Source organism: Schistocerca piceifrons, chromosome 4 (assembly GCF_021461385.2).
Source record: "Schistocerca piceifrons isolate TAMUIC-IGC-003096 chromosome 4, iqSchPice1.1, whole genome shotgun sequence".
NCBI lineage: Eukaryota > Metazoa > Arthropoda > Insecta > Orthoptera > Acrididae > Schistocerca > Schistocerca piceifrons.
In genome coordinates this window covers 360,115,486-360,137,903 of record NC_060141.1, presented here as the reverse complement: position 1 = coordinate 360,137,903, position 22,418 = coordinate 360,115,486, and the positions used below count along the sequence as shown (strand labels likewise).

General features: G+C 36.4%; 1 protein-coding gene across 4 annotated transcripts in view; it reads right to left on the bottom strand.

Annotated features, from left to right (window-relative positions):
• Nucleotides 1-1,682: 1,682 nt before the first annotated feature.
• The window catches only part of LOC124795211 (TP53-binding protein 1-like), a 288,269-nt gene continuing 267,533 nt past the window's right edge, over nucleotides 1,683-22,418 (bottom strand). For 3 of the 4 annotated variants that reach the window (XM_047259124.1, XM_047259126.1, XM_047259125.1), the window contains one exon: nucleotides 1,683-3,045. In XM_047259124.1, coding sequence (XP_047115080.1) covers nucleotides 2,849-3,045 — 197 coding nt within the window. In that variant the 3' untranslated portion in view covers nucleotides 1,683-2,848. The remainder of the gene's footprint in view (nucleotides 3,046-22,418) is intronic. The other variant, XM_047259127.1, reaches the window with a different exon arrangement.

Here is a 22,418-nt window from a genome sequence, read left to right as displayed (position 1 = left end):
TGATGCTGGTGCAGGGTTTTTTTTTCACGGACTGATGTCTCGATTATGTCTCATAAACGTTCAGTGGGATTCATGATGGACAATCTGGGTAGCCAAATTATTTGTTTGTATTGTCCTGAATGTTCTACAAGCTAATTGTGGACAATTGTGGCCTGATGACTTTGTGCATTGTCATCCATGAAAATTCCATCAATGTTTGGGAACATGAAGTCCATGAAAGGCTGCAAATGGTCACCAAGCAGCCGAACATAACCATTTCCAGTCAACGATCAGTTCACTTGCACCATTCCATGCAAACATAGCCCATACCATTATGGAGCCACCACCAGCTTACACCATGCCTTGTTGGCAACTTGGGTCCATGGCTTCGTGGGGTCTGCACCCACACTTGAACCCTACCATCAGCTCATAACAGCTGTAATTGCAACTCATCTCATCAGGAAATGATTTTCCATTTCATCTAGGGTCCAACCAATATGGTCATGAATCCAGGAGGGGCACTGCAGACTATGTCATGCTGTTAGCTAGGTACTTGCATTGGTCATCTGATGCCATAGCCCATTAATACCAGATTTCATTTCACAGTCCCAATGGATATGTTTGCTGTACATCCCATGTCGATTTCTGCAGTTATTTCATGCAATATTGCTTGTCTGTTAGCACAGATGCATTGAAATGCTGCTGCTCTTGGTCATTACGTGAAGGCCGTTCGTTGGTCACTGCATTGTCCATGGTGAGAGGAATTGTCTGAAATTTGGCATTCTCGGCACACTCTTGACACTGTAGCTTTTGGAATACTGAATTCCATAACAACTTTCATAATGGAATGTCCCTTGCAATCTCGTTCCAACTACCATTCTGCTTTAAAAATGTGTTACTTCCTGTCATGCAGCCATTATCTAGTCAGAAACCTTTCCACTTGAATCACCTGAGTACAAATGGCAGCTGCACCGATGCACTGTCCTTTTATACCTTGTGTAAGGGATAGTACCGCCATCTGTACATGTGCACATCGCTATCCCCTGACTTTTGTCACTTCATTGTATATTAGCAACTTTTTAGCCTCGTCTATGGAATCTCTGAGTATGCAATAACTCATCTATATGGAGAGTGGCTTAAATAAAACAGTTACAGAACTTCACATTATTTATGTTGAATAAAATTCAACATAAAATTAATGATTTCAAGAAGTAAAAGTTTTTCATCTTGAAAATACTGCATCTACAACTGAAAGGAAAGAATTTCTTTTAAAATTTGAAAGTTATTTTATAATCAGAATTTTAGCTTATTCTGTTATGGAATATGTAATGTAAACAAGTGGCTGATTAAGTGATTGGGATCATGGTAACTTTGTAAAATTTTATATGTACACTAGATGACATTCACACAGAAACTGAATTAAACAGTACTAGTTTCCGCAATAATATTTATTTTCACAACAATAAAATAATTATTATTGTGAAACATCAGTACTGCGTATTTCAGTTTCTAAAAAAATTTATTAGGATAGGGCATAATCATTGTTAATGAGACCAAATTCTTAATACCAAATTTCCATCAGAGAGGTTGCAATTTCTACAAATAAAATACTAATAAATGTATTTATTACTACTTTATTATAACAATATTATTAAAACAAAAAACAGAAATGCAAGACACATTTAAATCGAGAATTTTCATGTGTCCTTATATATCAATGCAGATAGAGCAGCATCATTTTTCTTTCAGGCTTTTAAACCGACAACCATAGACTTTTCACAAAAAACATCAACATCCCTGAAAATTTGTACTATTTTAGTTTTAAGAATTGTGTTGGTCCACATTCATCTTCTTCACAGTTATTCCAGACAAGCAACTAGAAGTGCTCATTTATATCTATACACAAGTAGAGTAACAATACCATTAAAAATTATTACTTTTCTGCAGTATGTGCAGTTCATATCTTTCCCGATATATACGTAATTTTCAAATACAATTTTCTGTCAAGAGACTGTATTGCGAAAATAATGTGCAAGATATTAATCTTGTGTTCAACAACAATTTGGAAAGGACAGATTGCTACTCACCACACAGAGGAGAATTTGAGTTGAAACAGGCACAATGGAAAAAAGCCTGCTTTTTCATTGTGCTTGTTTGCAAACCAACAGCTCCTGTACATAGTGAGTAGCAATCTATGCTTTCCATATTGTTGTTATTCCATCCAGGACTTTCTAGTGTTTAATCCTGCATTAAACATACTCACTGTGGCACACCTATTTATAGGACACAATAACAATAAAACATACAGTACAATTGCTCACTTTCAAAAGAAGTATATTTTTTCCATGACTATTCACAGCAAACACTGGTAACTTAAAACAACTAATACTGTGATCTGAATCCTCATCTTTTTCATGACATACACTTACAAAATATAACAGTCAATATATAAAAGTTCATACGAATATGAACATTATTTTCATTGCTCATCTTCCATGCAATATAAGCATAAAATTAGTATAAAAGAACACTGATAAGACTTTACAGCAAAAGCCCACAACAGTAACACAATGAATATACATTCATTTACATACTCACAGTGAACGAATAGTACTACGATTCTATAAATAAACTAAAAAGACAAAAACAAGTCCTGAAATGAATTTATGGTCTGCAATAAGTTCAGATCTCAAATCAGTCTTGGATTACACATATCAAAAGAAACACACATACAACAAATGTACAAAAAATGGGCCTCTTGCTTTCATAGTAACAAGCTGTCATGTATACAAATACAGGTACACTGAAAACAAACAAAACTGCACTAATGTTCGTGTAAAAATGAATCAATTCAAATTAATGATACAACTCAATCAGAAAAATCATATTTGAAGTTAGGAAGGGCATCAAATGCTAAAACTTCCCTATTGATGAGGCACTGTGTGATCCACGTTGTAGAAATAAGAGGTTTATGCCATTCACGTGCTCTTTCCTGGATCTGTGGTGGACATGACGCATCTGAGATAATAGCATCTGAACTTTTCAGTTCTGCATCTGCTTTTGTAGCTATAGATAAATCAGAGATGAATTAGAACACAATATTCAGCACTAAATAAATCATAAAATAATAATCAAATCAATTACAATAAATCATACATACACATCTGCATCTTAAATTCGCTTCCAGACAATAACTTTTTTTTAAATTAAAGTTTCGAGACTTTTATCAATAACGTGTTGCAAATTTGACAGAAATTTGAAGCAAATTGAATCTGGCCTGAGAACATACTTATTTTATTGCCGAGTCCAACAAATAGAAAGAACACAATGTTGCTTCATGTTTACAGTATTCTCTGACTTCAGTGAACATTAATGTTCTTCCTAAATGTATGTATTTGCTATGTAATGAACAAAAATAATGACCTTCAATTCTCTCCTTTCACAAAACCAGGAAGTTACAATGGCAAAGACAAAAATGAAATGGAATACATAACTCAGCATACGTATGAACTTAAGATAACATAATTAACGCTACTATCAATATTTTAAATTCAAAAGACAGATAAGAGGTGCCATATACCAAATACAAATGGAGGATTGTCTAAAACACACACAGATTTTTCTCATTCATTATAAATGATGAAAACAAAAAATATCAAACCTAAAATTAATTGGCTCAAGAGTGAATGGAGAAATTTTGTGTTCTATGCAGTTTGACAAAAATTTCCTGTAATAAAGTGTGGACTGTTCTGCAACTATGTTGTATCTTCATTCTAAGCAGGAATATAAAACTTATCATTTCTGGCTTTTCACATTAAATAACTTCACTTGATAGGAAATTTGAAACTGCATTACAATTTGCTATGGGTGCAAAATATAGGATAATCTATATAGGCTGAGGGTCAGCTAGGACAGGCCACCCAAAATATATTGAGAACACACAAATGTATCGAGCTGTGATTTTTGCTACATTTGAAGAGGACTTCAGTGACACCCAAATTGTGGAATTTTACCAGATGACAATGAGGTAAATAGTGCTGCAGACTACTTTCCCAACATCAGGAGAAGATATTTTTATTTTTTCCAGTACCCTTCACAGCTGTGATAATAGTCATCTCTTTGTGGTGACTAGTTTCGGACCATAGTCTATAAAAGATTTTAAGGTGTTAACAAAGGTATAATTACACTGTACTTACTTCCACAATTGTACATATAAGTTGAATGTTACATAAAGTGTTACAAAATATTTCATCTGTGCAACACATGTTTTATGCACTTCAAATGTAAGTGCAATCATACAACTCATCAATGTGCATATCAGTCACAAATGTTCATATTCATCATAGGAAACCACTATATGAATATATATGTTAGACTTCACATGAGTATATAACATTGTTTCTTTCCAGTCAAATGAAGTGAGCTGAAATGCTGCGCCACCCCAGTCGCAACATAACCACTGTAGAGGTCACTAGTACTGATATGCGGCAGCCTCATATGTGATTGAAATGTTAATTACATTTTTAGTCAGTAGTATCAGATCATTTTAACAGCACAAACGTTTGTGACAACTGTTACAATTAATATAAATCGTTTACCAATTTTTACATACATAATTACAGTGCATCACACATTATAATAAAACCAAAGCAATACCACAATATGATGTGCCCAAACCCAATCAGTTTTTTTCTCCTTTTTATATTTTATTTTTTATTTATTTTATTACATTCAATAGCACCATTTTTTATCCCTGCATCATATCGTGCTATGGCCAGCTCCCATCGTAAATTTTAAAATTTTGAAACATTCAGACCTTGTCATCTGCTACGTTTTGGTCACACCGTATAACATTACAACTTTTATAACATGTTCACCGGAATAGGCAACTTCCTCATATTTATAATACTGTTAGTTGTGATGAAGGTTTGTTCTGTTAAAAGTGATCTGATACCACTGACTAAAAATGTAACTAATGTTTCAATTACATATGAGGCTGTTGCATATCACTACTAGTGACCTCTTCAGAGGTTACATGGTGACTAAGGTAGCAGAGCATTTCAGTTCGCTGCGTCCGATTGGAAGGAAATTATATTACATATTCATATGCAGTCTAACATTTGGTATTCAAGTAATGGTTTCTAATGATGAATATGAACATTTGTTACTCACACATACAATGGTGGACTATACAATTACACTTATCGTCGCTAGGCAATGAAAACCTCGTAACTCAAACTGGTCAAAATTTACAGGAGAAACAAAAAACTAATTATAGAAATCACATGGGGACCTGATTAGTCAAATGTAGTGGTTTCTGCTACACAATATGGATCAGGTCGTTGGTACATAAGACTTTATTATGCACTTCAAATTGTCTGCCGGTTTTTGGAGTTCCGAGGTTTTCACAGTAATTTTTTTGGTATTGATGGAGATAAGAGGCATGTAACGAGTGCACGGTTAAGAATTGAAATGAATGAATGTTTAATTGGTTTTAAAAAAATACTTAAACTTTGCATTATTTGTGTATTATGAAACATCTGTAAGGATTCATTGTTACAGATATAAAGTGAAATTAATTTCACATTGATCAAAATATTGGAATCTGGATGTTAATAAATTACAGTGTTTGAAAAACATAGAAACAATGTTGTTAGCTTTAATTAAACTTTTATTACTGTAAACATTTGTGCAGTTTATTAACATTTATTGTTGATACTATTACTGCTACTATCACAATCACAGTCATAGGTGGCTGTAAACAAGTTTATTTTTGGCTACATTTTTTTAGGCACGGACATGTTCTCTCTTTACAAATGTTAGACAGTGTGTCATAAAGTGAATGCACATCTTTAGGAAGGACCAGCTTTAGTTGTTGCAAATGCATAAACTTTTTCTGCACTGATCTTTAGTGGTGAACTGTAGAGAGGGGGCACTGTAAATGAGCTTGGTATGTTTGACATCCTTCTTGGAAGTGGTTCCCATGTATGGCTGAATTTCAATTTATATTCCATTTTTCCGGACGGGTCATACTTGGGACACCGGATATCAGTCACTGTTGGATCCCCAATTTTGGATCCTGGCCGAATAGACGAATACAACGAGAGTTTATCATAGGACTTGAAAAACGTGTGGTCCGAATAACTGACAACATAAGGTCTAGGACTTTGTCTTGCAGTAGTACAAACTTCTACATAGCCAGCAGAAGTATAAATGTGTCTGTTCTTTAACTTCCTTTCTATGGTGGAGTGCATAGAATCACACTCCATTTGAGTGTGACCTTTCTCCAGAAATTTTTGCACTATTGTAATGCCTTTCTGATTGGTGAGATGCGCCAGTGCATTACTCATGACTGAATTTCGATTCCGGTATGTGCATCCATCGCTATAGAAAATAGCTTCTGAATCATTTTGGACGTACGTTTCTATAAAATGCATGAGTATACTGGCAAATTCCGAAGCTGTTAGTCCACCTTCACTCTCGTGCCAAAGGTAACAATAACCATTGTTACTTTTTAAATCATAGATGGTAAAGTAGTGGACAGTAGAGTGCAGATGCTTTTAGTCTGGGAGAAAGTGGAAGTGCTTGAAGGTCCATAGTAAACACTCTAGCTGGCCCTAACTTACCACTATTTTTCGCTTCCCTTGCCTCAGTTTTTCAGGCCATATGCAAAGGGTATTCATTGTCTGAGAGATTGCCTGTCTGGTGAGAACAACAAAGATTGCACTGGTCCTGTTTAGGCAAAAATAAGTTATGATTATTTTCATCGAATACCTCGCAGAACTGTTTGTAAGCAGCTGGGATTTGTCCTCTTTTCTTGCAAAATTCAATGTAGTTCTGATTTACTCTGCCAGTTAGGTTCCAAGTAGAGTTTTGTGAAAGGACGACGGCAGTAACGCGATTCCAGTTTCGGCAACTATGCAAAAAAATCTGATGCTGATTGTCGTCCACCTGAAACTTTCGTTGGTCTCCCCTGCATTTGAAGCCCTTCTGCAAGCGTTCTTCCTGATGCACTAGATGCTCATGTTCTGACACTCCATTCGCCTGTGCACAAAGTATTCAGAAACATAGTCTTGCAGACAGTTTTTCTCTGTCCTATTACGAAACTGTAATATAGTGTGTTAGAACAGTGAGATTTATTAGATTCTGAATTATTTCTGCGTCTTTTAACTGGAATAGACATGGCTTCTCACAAAAATTTTTCTTTCACCCCAAGACATATCCTGCCAGAAATGATTAAATATTAGCTGTCTCTGCTTTTCTGTAATGTCCTTGCAATTCCTGTTCTGATTTAAAGAAGAATGTTTACAAGTACATCGTGGTTTCATTTTTCTCCTACTTCTGCTCATTGTTGGTCTCATTTTGCCAAACTTATCTTTTTGCATTCCTAAATACTCCTGTCCCCTCATACGTTTTTCTTTCTGCAAACTTTGAAGTGATTGATTGTTTTTCCTTTTATGGCGCTGCTTAGTACTTTTTACTCCCACATCAACTTTGTCATCGTCGTCTTCCATGCTGTTGTTACTTCTATGGTCATTTTTGTTTTGTTTTTATCTGGATCATACACATCACTACTGTCACTGGAGATATCATCCTCGCTGCTGTGTTCGAAAAGACTTTCAAACCCGGAAGTGGAATCCGCCTCTGTATTGGCTTCTTTTTCCGCATTATCTGTAGTGTACACAATAATGTCATCAATAATATTCAAATAATTTAATCACCTCAACTTTCAAACAAGGATCTTAATTGAAGTTAGAACAACATAAACAACTTTTTAGCTTCATTTTGCAGGCTTACTCTTTCTTTTGGTGCATGACAAGGAGGAACCTGACTAGAATCTTCTTCCGGTGATTTCATACGATATGACCTGTTGTCGGCTTGTTTCACAAGGTGAAGAGTGAATTTACTCTTTTTACCCATAGCTGAAAACAAAGTAGTTACTGTAGAATGTATAGGATTCTGTAAAGTTCTAAAATTAAAACCTCGTATGTACCGAGTGCAGTCTGCTTTACGTGCGATGAAAAACTCGTAAATCAACATTGTGTTTAGCGAGGTCATTATTAATTCTGTATATTAAAATACAATACGTAAGTACCTAGAAATACTAACAAGTGCCTGTAGCAATAAAGTAGTGTTGGTTCTGTCAGTCAAAAAGGTTACTGTCACATCAAAAAAATGCTTTAATCTCAGAGCATGTGTTCGCCCTGGACACTAACAATGGCGGTTACCGGAGATGCGAGGTTTACAGCACAAACTACATATCGCTGGAGATGTGAGTTTTTCATTATTGCCGCTACAGGGCAACACCGTACAACTCGAAGAACGAAGGTTTCTACAGGCTACGTGGCATAATTGTCTACATTTGGTAATGGAGTTACATGGATTTCATTGTCAGATGGAGTTACGAGGTTCTCATTGCCTAGCGACGTTATGTTTTAACATATATAAAACGTATTGCATAGATGAAATGTTTTGTAATGATTTATGTAACATTCAAATTATATGTGCAATTGTGGAAGTACATTGTAATTTTACCATTGTTAGTGCTATAAAATGTTTTGTGGGCTATGGTTTGGAAATGGATGTGATGGTCTGAAACTAGTCACCACAAAAAGATGATTATTATTGCGACTATGATGGATATTGGAAAAAATAAAAATATTTCATATCCATGTTCCTGGTTCTGTCCTCCATTATCATGGAATTTCATGAAGCAGAAGAGATCCTGCAGATGTCTCCACTACTCTAAAAGTATATCCAAACAATTCAGTCAAGTATGTTTTGTAATTTCACCTGGAGGCTAGGAGACCTTGAGTCTGTACTATGCTGTTTTAGTGATCAGACAACTTGCTCGATAAGCTATTCGGACTTATACAATGTATACAACAGTCAAAAAGGTGGATATTATTTTTGTTTATGGTGAATGCCACCAAACTGTCAGAGCTGTTGTAGGCATTGGGAATAAAAAATGTTTCATACATAATGCAAGTGCTCTATGAATATTCTGCCCATTGATAAGAATGTGGCAGTTGATATATTGGTTTGAGCGGAGAATAAACTAGTTGAGTTCGGAATGCCCCTGGGAATAAGTCAGAAAAAGTCACTGCACCATTTAGAACTTCAGATGTGTGTGTCAGTAGCATCTGTTCACATAACTTTGCACAAACACAAATCGACATCTTACAAGGCTATTGCAGCTGAAGCATGATGGAGAGGTTGATCCTGAAATGTTCTTTCTTCTGGTGTAGCATGTTTGCATTTATTGAGGTGCTTGAACTTGCAGAACAATTAATGTTAGAGTTCTAAAAATCTTCATTAGTTAGATTAAGAGCCTCTGTCTGATGTGGAACCGGGTTGTGGCATGTCATTACTATAACATTAATTACTGGACAAATCTCTTTACACCAAATCATAACTTCTGATAGTTAAGTGAACAATTTACCTATTTAAAAAAAGATAAAAATAAAAAGGGGGGGGGGGGGGGAGACAGGTAAAAATTCGCTTGACACCTTCCTGAGAGAGATTCTTCACTCCTACCATATTAACAACGAGAGTGTAGAACAGACATGGCTTGAATTCAAAGAAATAGTATCAACAGCAATTGAGAGATTTATACCAAATAAATTAACAAATGATGGAATAAATTAACAAACGATCCCCCTTGGTAAACCAAACAGGTCCAAACACTGTCGCAGAAACAACGAGAAAAGCAAGCCAAATTTAAACGAACGCAAAATCCCCAATATTGGTGATCTTTTACAGAAGCTTGAAATTTAGCACAGACTTCAGTGCAAGATGCTTATAATAGTGTCCACAACAAAACATTGTCTCAAAATCTTGAAAAAGCCCAGAGAGATTCTGGTCATATGTGAAGTATGTTAGCGGCAAGACACAACCAATGCCTTTTCTATGTGATAGCAATGACAATGCTGCTAAAGTAGGGTTACTAAACACAGCCTTCTGAAATTTCTTCACCAAAGAAGATAAAGTAAATATTCCAGAATTCAAATCAAGAAAAGCTGCCAACATGAATAACTTAGGAGTAGATATCCTCTGAGTAGTGAAGCAACTTAAATCACTTAACAAAAGCTTCCAGTCCAAACTTTATACCAAATAGTTTCATTTTGGAGTATGCTGATGCATTAGCTCCTTACTTGGCAATCATATACAAGGCTCAATGAAAGATCTGTACCCAAAGACTGGAAAGTTGCACAGGTCACATCAATATTCAAGAAAGTCAATAGGAATAATCCACTACATTACAGGTCCATATCATTAGCATCGATATGTGGCAGGATTTTGGAACATAATATGTTATTGTGTTCGAACATTATTAAATACCTAGAAGCAGTCTATTCACAAACAATCAACACGGATTTAGAAAACTTTGCACTTGTGAAACACAACTAGCTCTTTACTCGCACAAAGTGTTGAGTGCTATCAACAAAGGATTTCAGATTGACTCCTTATTTCTAGACTTCCAGAAGGCTTTTGACACTGTACCTCACGAGCTGGTTCTAATCAAATTATATGCTTATGGAGCATTGCCTCAGTTATGAGACTGGATTTGTGATTTCCTATCAGAGGGAGCATTGATTGTAGTAATTGACAGATAGTCATTGAGTGAAACAGAAGTGATTTCTAGTGTTCCCCAAGGTAGTGTTATAAGGCCCTCTGCTGTTCCTCATCTATATAGATGATTTAGTAGCAGCCATTTTAGGTTGTTCGCAGATGATGCTGTTGTTTATCGTCTAGTGAAGTCATCAAAAGAAATTGAAAAATGATTTAGAAAAGTTACCTGTATTGTGCAAAAATTGGCAATGAACCCTAAATAATGAAAAATGTGAGGTCATCCACATGAGTGCTAAAAGGAATCTGTTAAACCTCAGTTACACAATAAATCAATCAAATCTAAAGGTCCTAAATTCAACTAAATACCTAGGAATTACATTACAAAAAACTTATTTGGGGGGAGAACACACAGAAAATGTTGTGGGGAAGGCGAACCAAAGACTGTGTTTTATTGGCAAAACATTTACAAGATAAAACAAATCTGTTAAAGAGACTGTCTATGCTACACTTGACCGTCCTCTTTTGGAATACTGCTGTGTGGTGTGGGATGCCTACCAGATAGTATTAGTGGGATACATTGAGACAGTTCAAAGAAGAGCAGCACATTTTGTATTATCAAGAAATAGAGGAGAGAGTGTTATGGATATGATACAGGATTTGTGGTCGACATCATTAAATCAAAGGCATTTCTCATTGCGGCAGGATCTTCTCACAAAATTTCAATCACTAACTTTCTCCTTCGAATGCAAAAATATTTTGTCGATGCTGACCTACATACGAAGGAAGGATCATCATAAAAAATAAGGGAAATCAGAGCTCACTTGAAAAGATGTAGATGTTTCTTTTTCCATGCACTGTCCGAGAGTAGAATAATAGAGAATTATTGTGAAGGTGGTTTAATGAACCCTCTGCCAGGCATTTAGGTATGATTTGTAGAGTATCCATAAAGATGTAGATGTAGAAAAAATTTTCAGGCAGGGCAATGTAGGTGGGGGGAAAAGTCCCAAATGCATCTGAAACAGTATTATGAGGTGTTTTTCCAAGATGGGAGTAACTCTGAAACACCTTTAAAAACTCCAAGAATATCAATTTGTGGCGCACAAAATATGGAAATAGTCTTAACTTTTATTACTACATTTGGAATTTTTTTGACGTTCACAGCCTAATGTAACCCGCTTGTCTGCTTTTAGAGATTTGTAAACCACAGAACAAACTCAGAATGTCTCTTCCTTGCTCAGTGTGCAGACAACAAGTCATGTCATTTGAGCAAATGACTATATGCATGTTGCTACTGTCCCTTGGTGAGTATAGGCATTCTGGAAGTCCTGCAGATATGAGGGATTAAATTGCATGAATTATCCCTTACAGGAATTGGAGGTATGATACACACTAAATGTAAAGAGTATCTCTGACAAGATGAGACTTTTATTTTGATGATGTTTAGGATTACCAATTTGAGGAAATCAAGCTTGAGGTACCAGTGGCTTCTATCCTGATTCCCATGTTTCGAGTAAAAATGCAAATTCCATCACAGACTCGGCACATATTGAGAAAAAGAAGGTAGTTGTTCTCTTACTGAAATAAGAGGAAAAGAGGGTAGTTGTTCTCTTACTGAAATAAGACCTACTGAAATATTCAAAAATATCAACAAATTAATTGACATTACATTCTGACTATGTTTGATAGAATAAATTCAGTACTTTTTACAGAATATCACCATAATGATAATTCATTTAAATCCACAGAGTAGATGATGATAATTTTTTTGGGATTTCAGGCAGATTGATAACCCACTTTCAAAACTCACATCCTATAGTTAATGAAGTGGCTTACTTTACCGTTTTTGGTGCACATGGTTACAGCCACAAAAGTTTAAAAGAAATCAAAACAGATGGTTATTTACAATACCTAATGAGTTACAGATTTTTGAGAAATGGGATACAAAGCCATCAGTTTCAGACTATTGTTCCGCAACACATATAGCGTAAGGTGTGGTAAATCTGACCTAGTAATTTCTTGTGGCTATAAAACGCTTATCTGAGGTTGAATCTTAACATTATATATGTTAAATTATAGGTAATATAAAGGAGCAACTGTTTGCAAAATATTCTGGTTATTCCATGAATAGTTTTTGAGATATCCGTATTTTAAGAAACGTCCATTTTTGCTATTTGCAAAAATGGTGGGGTAAATCCAACCCCCTATTTGTTTGGCTGCTTTTGCGAAGAAATAGTTCTAAATGAATGGTTTTTTGGGAAATAATAAGAAATCATGTTTTTTTTACATAAATAAACAAAATGTGTTCAAAAAATAACAATGTTTTGAGTGCTAAATGTACTGATAGTTAAATGAATGTAAATTTTAATTGGGGGGGGGGGGAAATAAATAAAAAAAAAAAAAAATAAAAAAAAATAAATTCCACTTTTCACTGCACGGGAGTGCAACAGCAATGTTGGTCTCTGAATGTTAAAATCACGAGCGTCAGCTCATAAAGACATTCCCATTTGCATTGCAGCAACTGCTCGGCGAATATCGTTTTGATTGGGTTTTGTTATGTTTTGTTTGTAATTTCATACCATTTTCCTAAAAATAAACAAAAATTCACCTTGTTTCCATAAATAAATAAATAATTCCATACACATAAACGATAAAAAATATGTGGTCGGATTTACCCCGTCATGCCATTTCTCATTTAACACACATAGAAAAGAATATACATGAAATTTCCAACAAAAATTATACATACACTGAATAGGTCACTAAATGCACTACAAAATCACTTACCGTTTGTTTTGCAATCATTTTATTTAATAAGGTAAATCAAGTGATGCAATTCGCACAAAAATTAAATTGAAACAATCGAAAACACACTTATTCTTTCAGTGTCTAAATGTCAAATGCGGCTAAGCTGTCAAGGTGACATTTTCGTTATTTTGAACACTCTACATGGTTACACTAATGCGAAATCGCTCCGCTTTGCTGTTTCTCACAAATAGAGGGCAGTTGGGTTTACCCACCCGGTCGGATTTACCCCACCTTACCCTACTCAATAACATCATGTGTGATTATAAGTAATTCACTTTCCTCATCACTGAATAAATACTACAAAGAGCCACACAATACCACGAGTAAAAACATTCTGAATATTATTTCAAGTGTATAACATTTGTTCTGAACAAAGTCATATATTTCTGAATACACATTTTCAACAATTTGCTAGAGTATATTGAAGACTTATGGGAAACTGAATTAAGAATTAGTTAGAGAATTTTCATTTGAGCAACTTTTTCTCCTCCAATGAAGAGAATATGTAAAGAGTTTCTTAAAAATTAGGTCAAATAAGATACACTTTTATTATAACTTCTTACTGTAATTTATCTTCTTCTTCTCCGTTTCACAGCCTGTCGTCCTCACTGTAGCCATCAGTTTCTCAGTTGTCCTACATCTCTCTTTCCCAATTGATTACTTCTTTAACCGATCAGTTTCCCCTAATTCTGTTGTTTCCATTTTATATATCCTTACTCTATTTTTGCATTTATTCAGTAAAAAGGTCTTTCTGTTGTAATATTATTTTATATTTAGTCTCTTACACTTTCCTTAAAAATTTCATTCTGGCTGACTATATTCTCTTTCTGACTTTCTTAATTAATGTCCAAGATATGCTCCCATATTTTAGAACTGAAGTAGTCATTACATTGCGAAATTTTAGATCTGTATACTTCTTTATACTGTCATCCTGCGTTGAATATATTGTGCCACATATATGTCCCATGGGGGACTGGAATTCAATGGTAGGAAAAGGAAGAGAAGGCAGAGTAGTAGGTGAACATGGATTGCGTGTAAGGAATGAAATAGGAAGCCGTCTGGTACAATTTTGCCCAGAGCATAACTTAATCATAGCTAACACTTGGTTTAAGAATCATGAAAGAAGGTTGTATAAGTGGAAGAGGCCTGGAGACACTGGAAGGTTTCAGATAGATTATATAATAGTAAGACAGAAATTTAGGAACCAGGTTTTAAATTGTGGGCAGATGTGTACTCTGACCACAATTTATTGCTTATGAACTGTAGTTAAAATGGAAGAAACTGCAAAAGGGGAGGAATTTAAGGAGATGGGACCTGGATAAATTGAAAGAAGCAGAGGTTGTGGAGAGTTTCAGAAAGAGCATTAAGGAAGGATTAACAAGAACAGGGGAAAGAAATACAGTTGAAGACGAATAGGTAACTCTGTGAGATGAAATAGTGAAGGCAGCAGAGGATCCAGGAGGTAAAATGATGAGGGCTAGTAGAAATCCTTGGGTAACAGAAGAGATATTGAATTTAATTGATGAAAGGAGAAAATATAAAAGTTCAGTGAATGAAGAGGGAAAAAGGAATATAAATGTCTCAAAAATGAAATCAACAGGAAGTGCAAAATGGCTAAGCAGTAATGGCTGGAGAACAGGGATAAGACAGATACTGCCTACAGGAAAATTAAAGAGACCTTTGGAGAAAAGAGAACCACCAGTATGAATAAGAAAAGCTCTGATGGAACACCAGTCCCAAGCAAAGAAGGGAAAGCAGGAAGGTGGAAGGAGTATATAGAGGGTCTCTACAAGAGTGATGTACTTGAGGGCAATATTATGGAAATGGAAGAGGACACAGATGAAGACAAAATAGGAGATATGGTATTGCGTAAAGAATTTGACAGAGCACTGAAAGACCTAAGTTGAAACAAGCCCCGGGAGCAGACAACATTCCTTTGGAACTACTGATAGCTTTGGGAGAGCCAGCCATGACAAAACTCTTGCATCTAGTGAGCAAGGCATACGAGACAGGCGAATACCTTCAGTCTTGAAGAATAATAATTGCAATCCCAAATAAAGCAGGTGTCGACAATTGTGAAAATTACTTAACTATCAGTTTAATAAGTTACAGTTGCAAAATACTAACACAAGTTCCTTACAGATGAATGGAAAAACTGGTAGAAGCTGTTCTCAGGGAAGATAAGTTTGGATTCTATAGGAATGTTGGAACACGCGATGCTATACTGACACTACGACTTATCTTGGAAGATAAATTGAGGAAAGGCAAACCTACATTTCTAGTGTTTGTAGACTTAGAGAAAGTTTTTGACAATGTTGACTGACATATTCTCTTTCAAATTCTGAAGGTGGAAGGGGTAAATTCAAGGAGCGAAAGGCTATTTACAATTTGTATAGAGACCAGATGGCAGTTATAAGAGTCAAGGGACATGAAAGGGAAGCAGTGGTTGGGAAGGGAGTGAGGAAGGGTTTTAGCCTGTCCCTGATGTTTTCAATCTGTATATTGAGCAAGCTGTAAAGGAAACAAATGAAAAATTTGGAGTAGGAATTGAAATCCAAGGAGAAGAAATAAGAACTTTGAGGTTTGTTATTGACTCTGTAATTCTGCCAGAGATATTACAGGATTTGGAAGTTCGGTTGAACAGAATGGACATTGTCTTGAAAGTAGGATATAAGATGAACCTCAACAAAAGCAAAATGACACTAATGGAATGTAGTCAAATTAAATCAGGTGAAGGTGAGGGAATTAGATTAGATTAGAAAATGAGACAATTAAAGTAGCAGATGAGTTTTGCTCTTTGGGAAGAAAAATAATTGATGATGGTCGAAGTAGAGTGGATGTAAAATGTAGACTCGCTATGGCAAGGAAAGCGTTTCTGAGGAAGAGAAATTTGTTAACACTGAATACAGAATAAAGTGTCAGAAAGTCTTTTCTGAAAGTATTTGTATGGAGTGTTCCAATGTATGGCAGTGAAACATGGAGAATGAATAATTTAGACAAGAAAAGAAAAGAAGCTTTCGAAATATGGTGATACAGAAGACTGCTGAAGACTAGATGGGTAGATCATGTAAGTAATGAGGAGGTACTGAATAGAATTGGGGGAAAGAGGAAATTGTGGCACAATTTGACTAGAAGAAGGGACTGGTTGGTGGGGCACATTCCGAGGCATCAAGGGATCACTAATTTAGGGGAAGCGTGGAGGGTAAAAACCGTAGAGGGAGACCAAGAGATGAATACACTAAAGCAGATTAAGAAGGATGTAGGCTGCAGAAGCTACTTGAGATGAAGAGGCTTGAAGAGCATAGAGTAGCATGGAGAGCTGCATCACTTCAGTCTTTAGACTGAAGACTGACAACAACATATTTTGAAGATTATTTAATTTATTTGTAACATATTTTTCATAATCATACATAGTACCGCAGCCTAATGGCTGCAAATGTGCCGCTTATCAACAGAACGATTGTACCATTGATTATTCTACTATTTTGGGGTGTACTGTAAACTTTCTTCTGAAGGCCATTACTTTAGTTGTGTTCACTACACTTTTTAGAAGATACTACAATTCTTACATATTTGATTTAGGTGATGTATTGCAGATTGGAGGTCATTTTCTGCCTTCCGTATAATTGTTTGGTCATTGGCAAAGAGCATTTTTTTAACATATTGTAGTGTTATACGATTCTATTGTATTGTGCTTAAATAAAATTTACACCTTAAATTTCTTTTTACACATGGAAACGTATGTCTGTGGGATCTACAGTGTACAGTTAATCTAATATGTGGGCACACCTTGTCTATAATTTATTACGAGTTTTCGTTTTTGTGTCAAAGTATTTTCTCTAATGTCTTGCCCCTGCACTGTTGCAATATTTCAGGGCAATGAGTGTAATAATGCATGTGTGTACTGTGATTAGTATGATCAACTTCCCACATAAACATTTATCCTTCTTTTATTTTTTCAATTCATTTTTAAGGAAAGCATTTATTACAGCAATTTTTCTGCCATATAATAAATATTTAGTACACTTTAATACAGAAACAGAAAAGAGAAAAACTCACATTTAGCTTTTTGGCACCCACAATGAGCCTGAGAAATATGGGGCAATCACATAAGGCTACAGTCAATTGCATACATGTACAAATTCTTTCCTTTATCTGTTCCAGAAAGGGCGAACCCGTAGTGAACTTGTATGTTTCTGTTTAAGTGTAAGTTTTATTAAAGCTACAAAAGATTCACTGTAAAAATTTGAAACATTTAATATCGGTCGTATTTTCTGAAAGCTCAAAATAATGTTTCCAAGCTCCTTATTGCTGAAACTGTGCTTCTGCACAGTTTATTTCTTTCTTTTTTACACATTATTCTTGAAATGTCTGACATGTTTGTTTTCAATTCACAGTTAAAAATGTAGCTTATATTAGTAACATCATTTAATTTAATATGTATTTGACATAAAAGAACATCCACAAAGGTATTTCATTGCTTATAGCAACTTATAACATAATCCTATCATGCTATAAATTATTGTTTTTAATATTATTTATATTTTTAACTACACTGCTAAAAAACATACCTAAACATCCATAAAGACAGTGTCAACTTTGAACCAATGACAGTATATGAACCCTGGGGGAGATTAGATGCACAGTTAATGGTTTCAATATAGCCTGCCAGTACATGGCGTGGCTGTATAGCTAGCAAAGTGCTGTGTCTATTCTTGAAGAAGAAATGCCTGTGGCCATAAGGATCAGTGTTTTGCAAACATGTCGAACAAGCATACACCTTGCCACAGAGATGCACTTGATCTCCCTACAGTCAACTGATTGTATTTGAGTTCTGTTGTTATTGTAACAGGAGGTTGATATGCTGTTCCAACAGCTCATGCGTATCCATTTCTGCCCCAAAAACTCAATGTGGTCTGCATGATGTGCATAACTTCTCTGGCCAGCATGCATATGTGGGAGGCGATAGGACAAGCAACTCACACAACTCATTCAATCCCAATTCTTACAGTGCTAAACAAACAGGTCAAGTGTGGTAGATTAATGTGCCTGAACACAGTATTCACCACATGTATGATTAAACACATACCACAATCAGTGGATGCAGTGCTACACTGCGTAAATATGGGTGTTTTAGTATCGGACCACATCTGGTACCTCTCAACCATTTGAGCTACTGATATATAATCATTTCATGTACTCCACTGTTTCTACAACAAATTTTCAAAGGGATTACTGACTTTTTTTACCAGTGCATTTCAATATGATAGTGTTTAGACAGTTCATAGTCAGCTTCATAGAACAAGCTTTGTGAATGCATGAATTATTTAATTCATTAATCAATGAATCATTAGAGGCAGCTTGAAAAATATTTGTATGGATTTAATATTATTATGTAAACTCATTGGGTATAGAATTTAGAAGAGAGAATAGAGAGGGAGAGGGAGAGGGAGAGGGAGAGAGAGAGAGAGAGAGAGAGAGAGAGAGAGAGAGAGAGAGAGAGAGAGAGAGAGAGAGAGAAAAATGACAAGGTGTTTACCTCAATTTGTGTATGCTGTGTAAAGAGTGAGAAAAGAAATTTGGTTTTTGCATTATGTGAACAATGAAACATGAATTATTTTGATAGTGCTATGTAGAGGGTAAAAACTGTAGAGGAAAACACAGACCGGAATGTATCCAACAAATAACTGAGGACACAGATTGCATCTGCTACAGAGAGAATGAAAAAGTATGCACAGGAGAGGAATTTTTCAGAAGACTGATGACTGAAAAAGTTTTCAATCACTGGATCAGGGATGATGTAGTATGACAGTGCACGAAGTGTGTGAGAAAAGTAATGAGACTGACAACACTGTGACTGACTTGGCAGTGCTGTGTTACTCTACTTGTACAAAGCGATGTGCTCATCTCTTCCAGATGCTCAGTCAAAGATCAGCTCCATACATACACCACTTGATTTTTGAGAGCGCCACTGGGGAAGTTGTGTTTCTGTTGTGTGTTACGAAAATGAAACAGCTAGATTCAGAGCAACGTTACATCCTCAAGTTTTGTGTTAAATTTGGGGACTCCACAAGTGTGACCTTCAAAAAGTTTAAACATGACTATGGGAAACATTCTTTATCAATAGCATAAGTTTTTTGCTGGCACAAATCAGTTTTGGAAGGTTGACAACACGTTGAAGGTGAACCTTCCGCAGGGAGCCCTTCAACTTAAAAAAATGACAAAAATGTCAAACATGTGAGTGCTCCTGTGAGATCAGTCCAACGTTTAACAATAAGGATGATGAGTGACTGTTAAACTTAAAACACTTTTACCATATATCACATTTTGACTGAAGTTTTGTGCCTACCAGAGGTTTGTGCAAAAATCATGCCGAAAAACCCCACAATCGAATGGGACTATTGAAAAAACGTGTGCACTGATCTCCTTCAGAGTATTACCAACGACCGTGAATGGTTAATTCAAGTGTGGTAACAGGTGATGAATCCTGGATTTTTGAGTACTATCACAGGACAAAGTGGCAAAGTGAAAAGTAGCACACTCAACCAAAAAAAGCTCAAATGAGCAAATCAAAGATTAAAACACTGCTGATCTGCTTTTTTGACAGTAGGGGTATCGTGCATAAAGAATTTGTTCCTCCAGGACAAACTGTCAACCATGAAGATGTCCCTGAAAGGCATAAGAAAAGGGTAAATCAAGTGATACCAGAATTGTAGAGAAGTGGATGCTACATCGTGACAATGCCTCACCTCACACGGCCACCTCCATCATGGAAATTTTAACCTCAAAAGGCATTCCTGGTTGTTCCACAGCCCCCTGCCCCCCGCCGCCCCCATTCACCTGAACTAAGTCCTTTTTCTTTCCCTTTACTGAAACTGAAAAATGCCTTAAAAAGACATCATTTTGGGACTCTGGAGAACATTCAAAAGAATGTGACTGACATGTTACATGCTCTACCAGTTGAAACTTTTATCAAGACTAGCAACAACTCCACCAGTGTATAGTTTCTCTCACACCTCATAGATATCACACTCCAGAAAGGAATAAAAATGATAACTCATATGTTGTCAATGTGACCACGCTGCTGTTCTCTACATCATAGCATACATAGCATACCAGTAATATAACACGTCTGTGTCTTTTTATAAGACTCGACATGGTGAATTTTGTCTAGTACATGATCTTAATTTTCAATATAAAATTTGTGTTGAGTGTACGTTTATAAAATGATAACTGGGTATGACTGTCCAAGCAATAATCTTCAGATCATTAAAATCACATCACAGTGATTAATTCATTACATGTAGTACAAACGCAAACTGTGTAATTAAAACTCCTCTGCTTTAATCATGACAAAAAAATTTTATATTTGTCTGCCAAATAATGAAAACGCCAGGCAAGAATATCAACAATGTTGGAAAAGACAGATCGCTACTTACCGAAAGAACACATTAAGTTGCACACAAGTGTCTTTTAATTGTGCCTCTCTGTAACTTAACACGTCTTCTTTACGGTAAGTAGCAATCAGTCTTTTCCTACGTTGTTTATTATGTCTGTGTCATTTGAATATACATTGAAGTGCCAAAGAAACTGGTATAGGCATGCATATTCAAATACAGAGATAAGTAAACAGGTAGAATACTCCACTGCGACTGTCGACGACCTATATAAGACAACAAGTGTCTGGCACAGTTGTTAGATTGGTTATTGCTGCTACAATGGCAGGTCATCAAGATTTAAGTACGTTTGAACATGGTGTTGTAGTCGGCACATGAGCAATGGGACACAGCATCTCCAAGGTCGCGATGAAGTGGTGATTTTCCCATACGACTATTTCACAAGTGTACTGAGAATATCAGGAAAGTTCTGTAAAACATCAAATCTCCGACACTGCTGTGGCTGGCAAAAGATTCTGCATGAATGGAACCAACGACAACTGAAGAGAATCATTCAACATGACAGAAGTGCAACCCTTCCGCAAACTGCTGCAGATTTCAATGCTGGGCCATCAACAAGTGTCAGTGTGCGAATCATTCAATGAAACATCATTGATATTGGCTTTTGGAGCTGAAGGCTCACTTGTCTACCCTCGATGACTGCACAACACAAAGCTTTACGCCTCACATGGGCCCATCAACACCCACATTGGACTGTTGACGACTGGAAACATGTTGCCTGGTTGGACGAGTATCATTTCAAATTGTATCGAGCAGATGGACATGTACGGGTATGCAGACAACCTCATGAATCCATATGGACCTGCATGTCAGCAGGGGACTGTTCAAGCTGGTGGAGGTTCTGTAATGGTGTGGGACATGTGCAGCTGGAGTGATATGGACCCCTGATACCTCTAGATACAATTCCAACAGGTGACACATACGTAAGCATCCTGTTTGATCATTTGCTTCCATTCATGTCCATTGTGCATTCTGACGGCCTTGGGCAATTCCAGCAAGGCAATTCGACACCTTACATGTCCAGAACTGCAACAGAGTGGCTCCAGAAACACTCTTCTGAGTTTAAACACTTCCGCTGGCTACCGAAATTCCCAAACACGAACATTATTGAGCATATCTGGGATGCCTTGCAACATGCTGTTCAGCAGACATCTCCAGCCCCTTGTACTCTTACAGATTTATGGACAGCCCTGCAGGATTCCCGTGTCAATTCCCTCCAGCACTACTTCAGACATTAGTCGAATCCATGTTACATCATGTTGCGGTACTTCTGCATGCCTGCAGGGGCCTTACACGATATAAGGCTGCTGTACCAGTTTCTTTGGCTCTTCAGTGTACATGCAGTGTGGGATTTTCATGATGGCCATTTTTAAACATGCTTCCTCGTTTATCGATAATTTAATCGACTTATTCCTTCTAAAATATTTTATTTACTACTACTCCTCGGCTCTACAGCCCTTGAAGTGCCTTGGCCTGCATCACAATATCCTGCCATTCCCTCCGGTCCATGGCTTTCTGTCTCCATCCTCTGACACCTAGCTTTTTCATGTCTTCTTCAATTCTGCCCACCCAGCTCTTTCTGGGATGTCCCTTCCGCCAACTGCC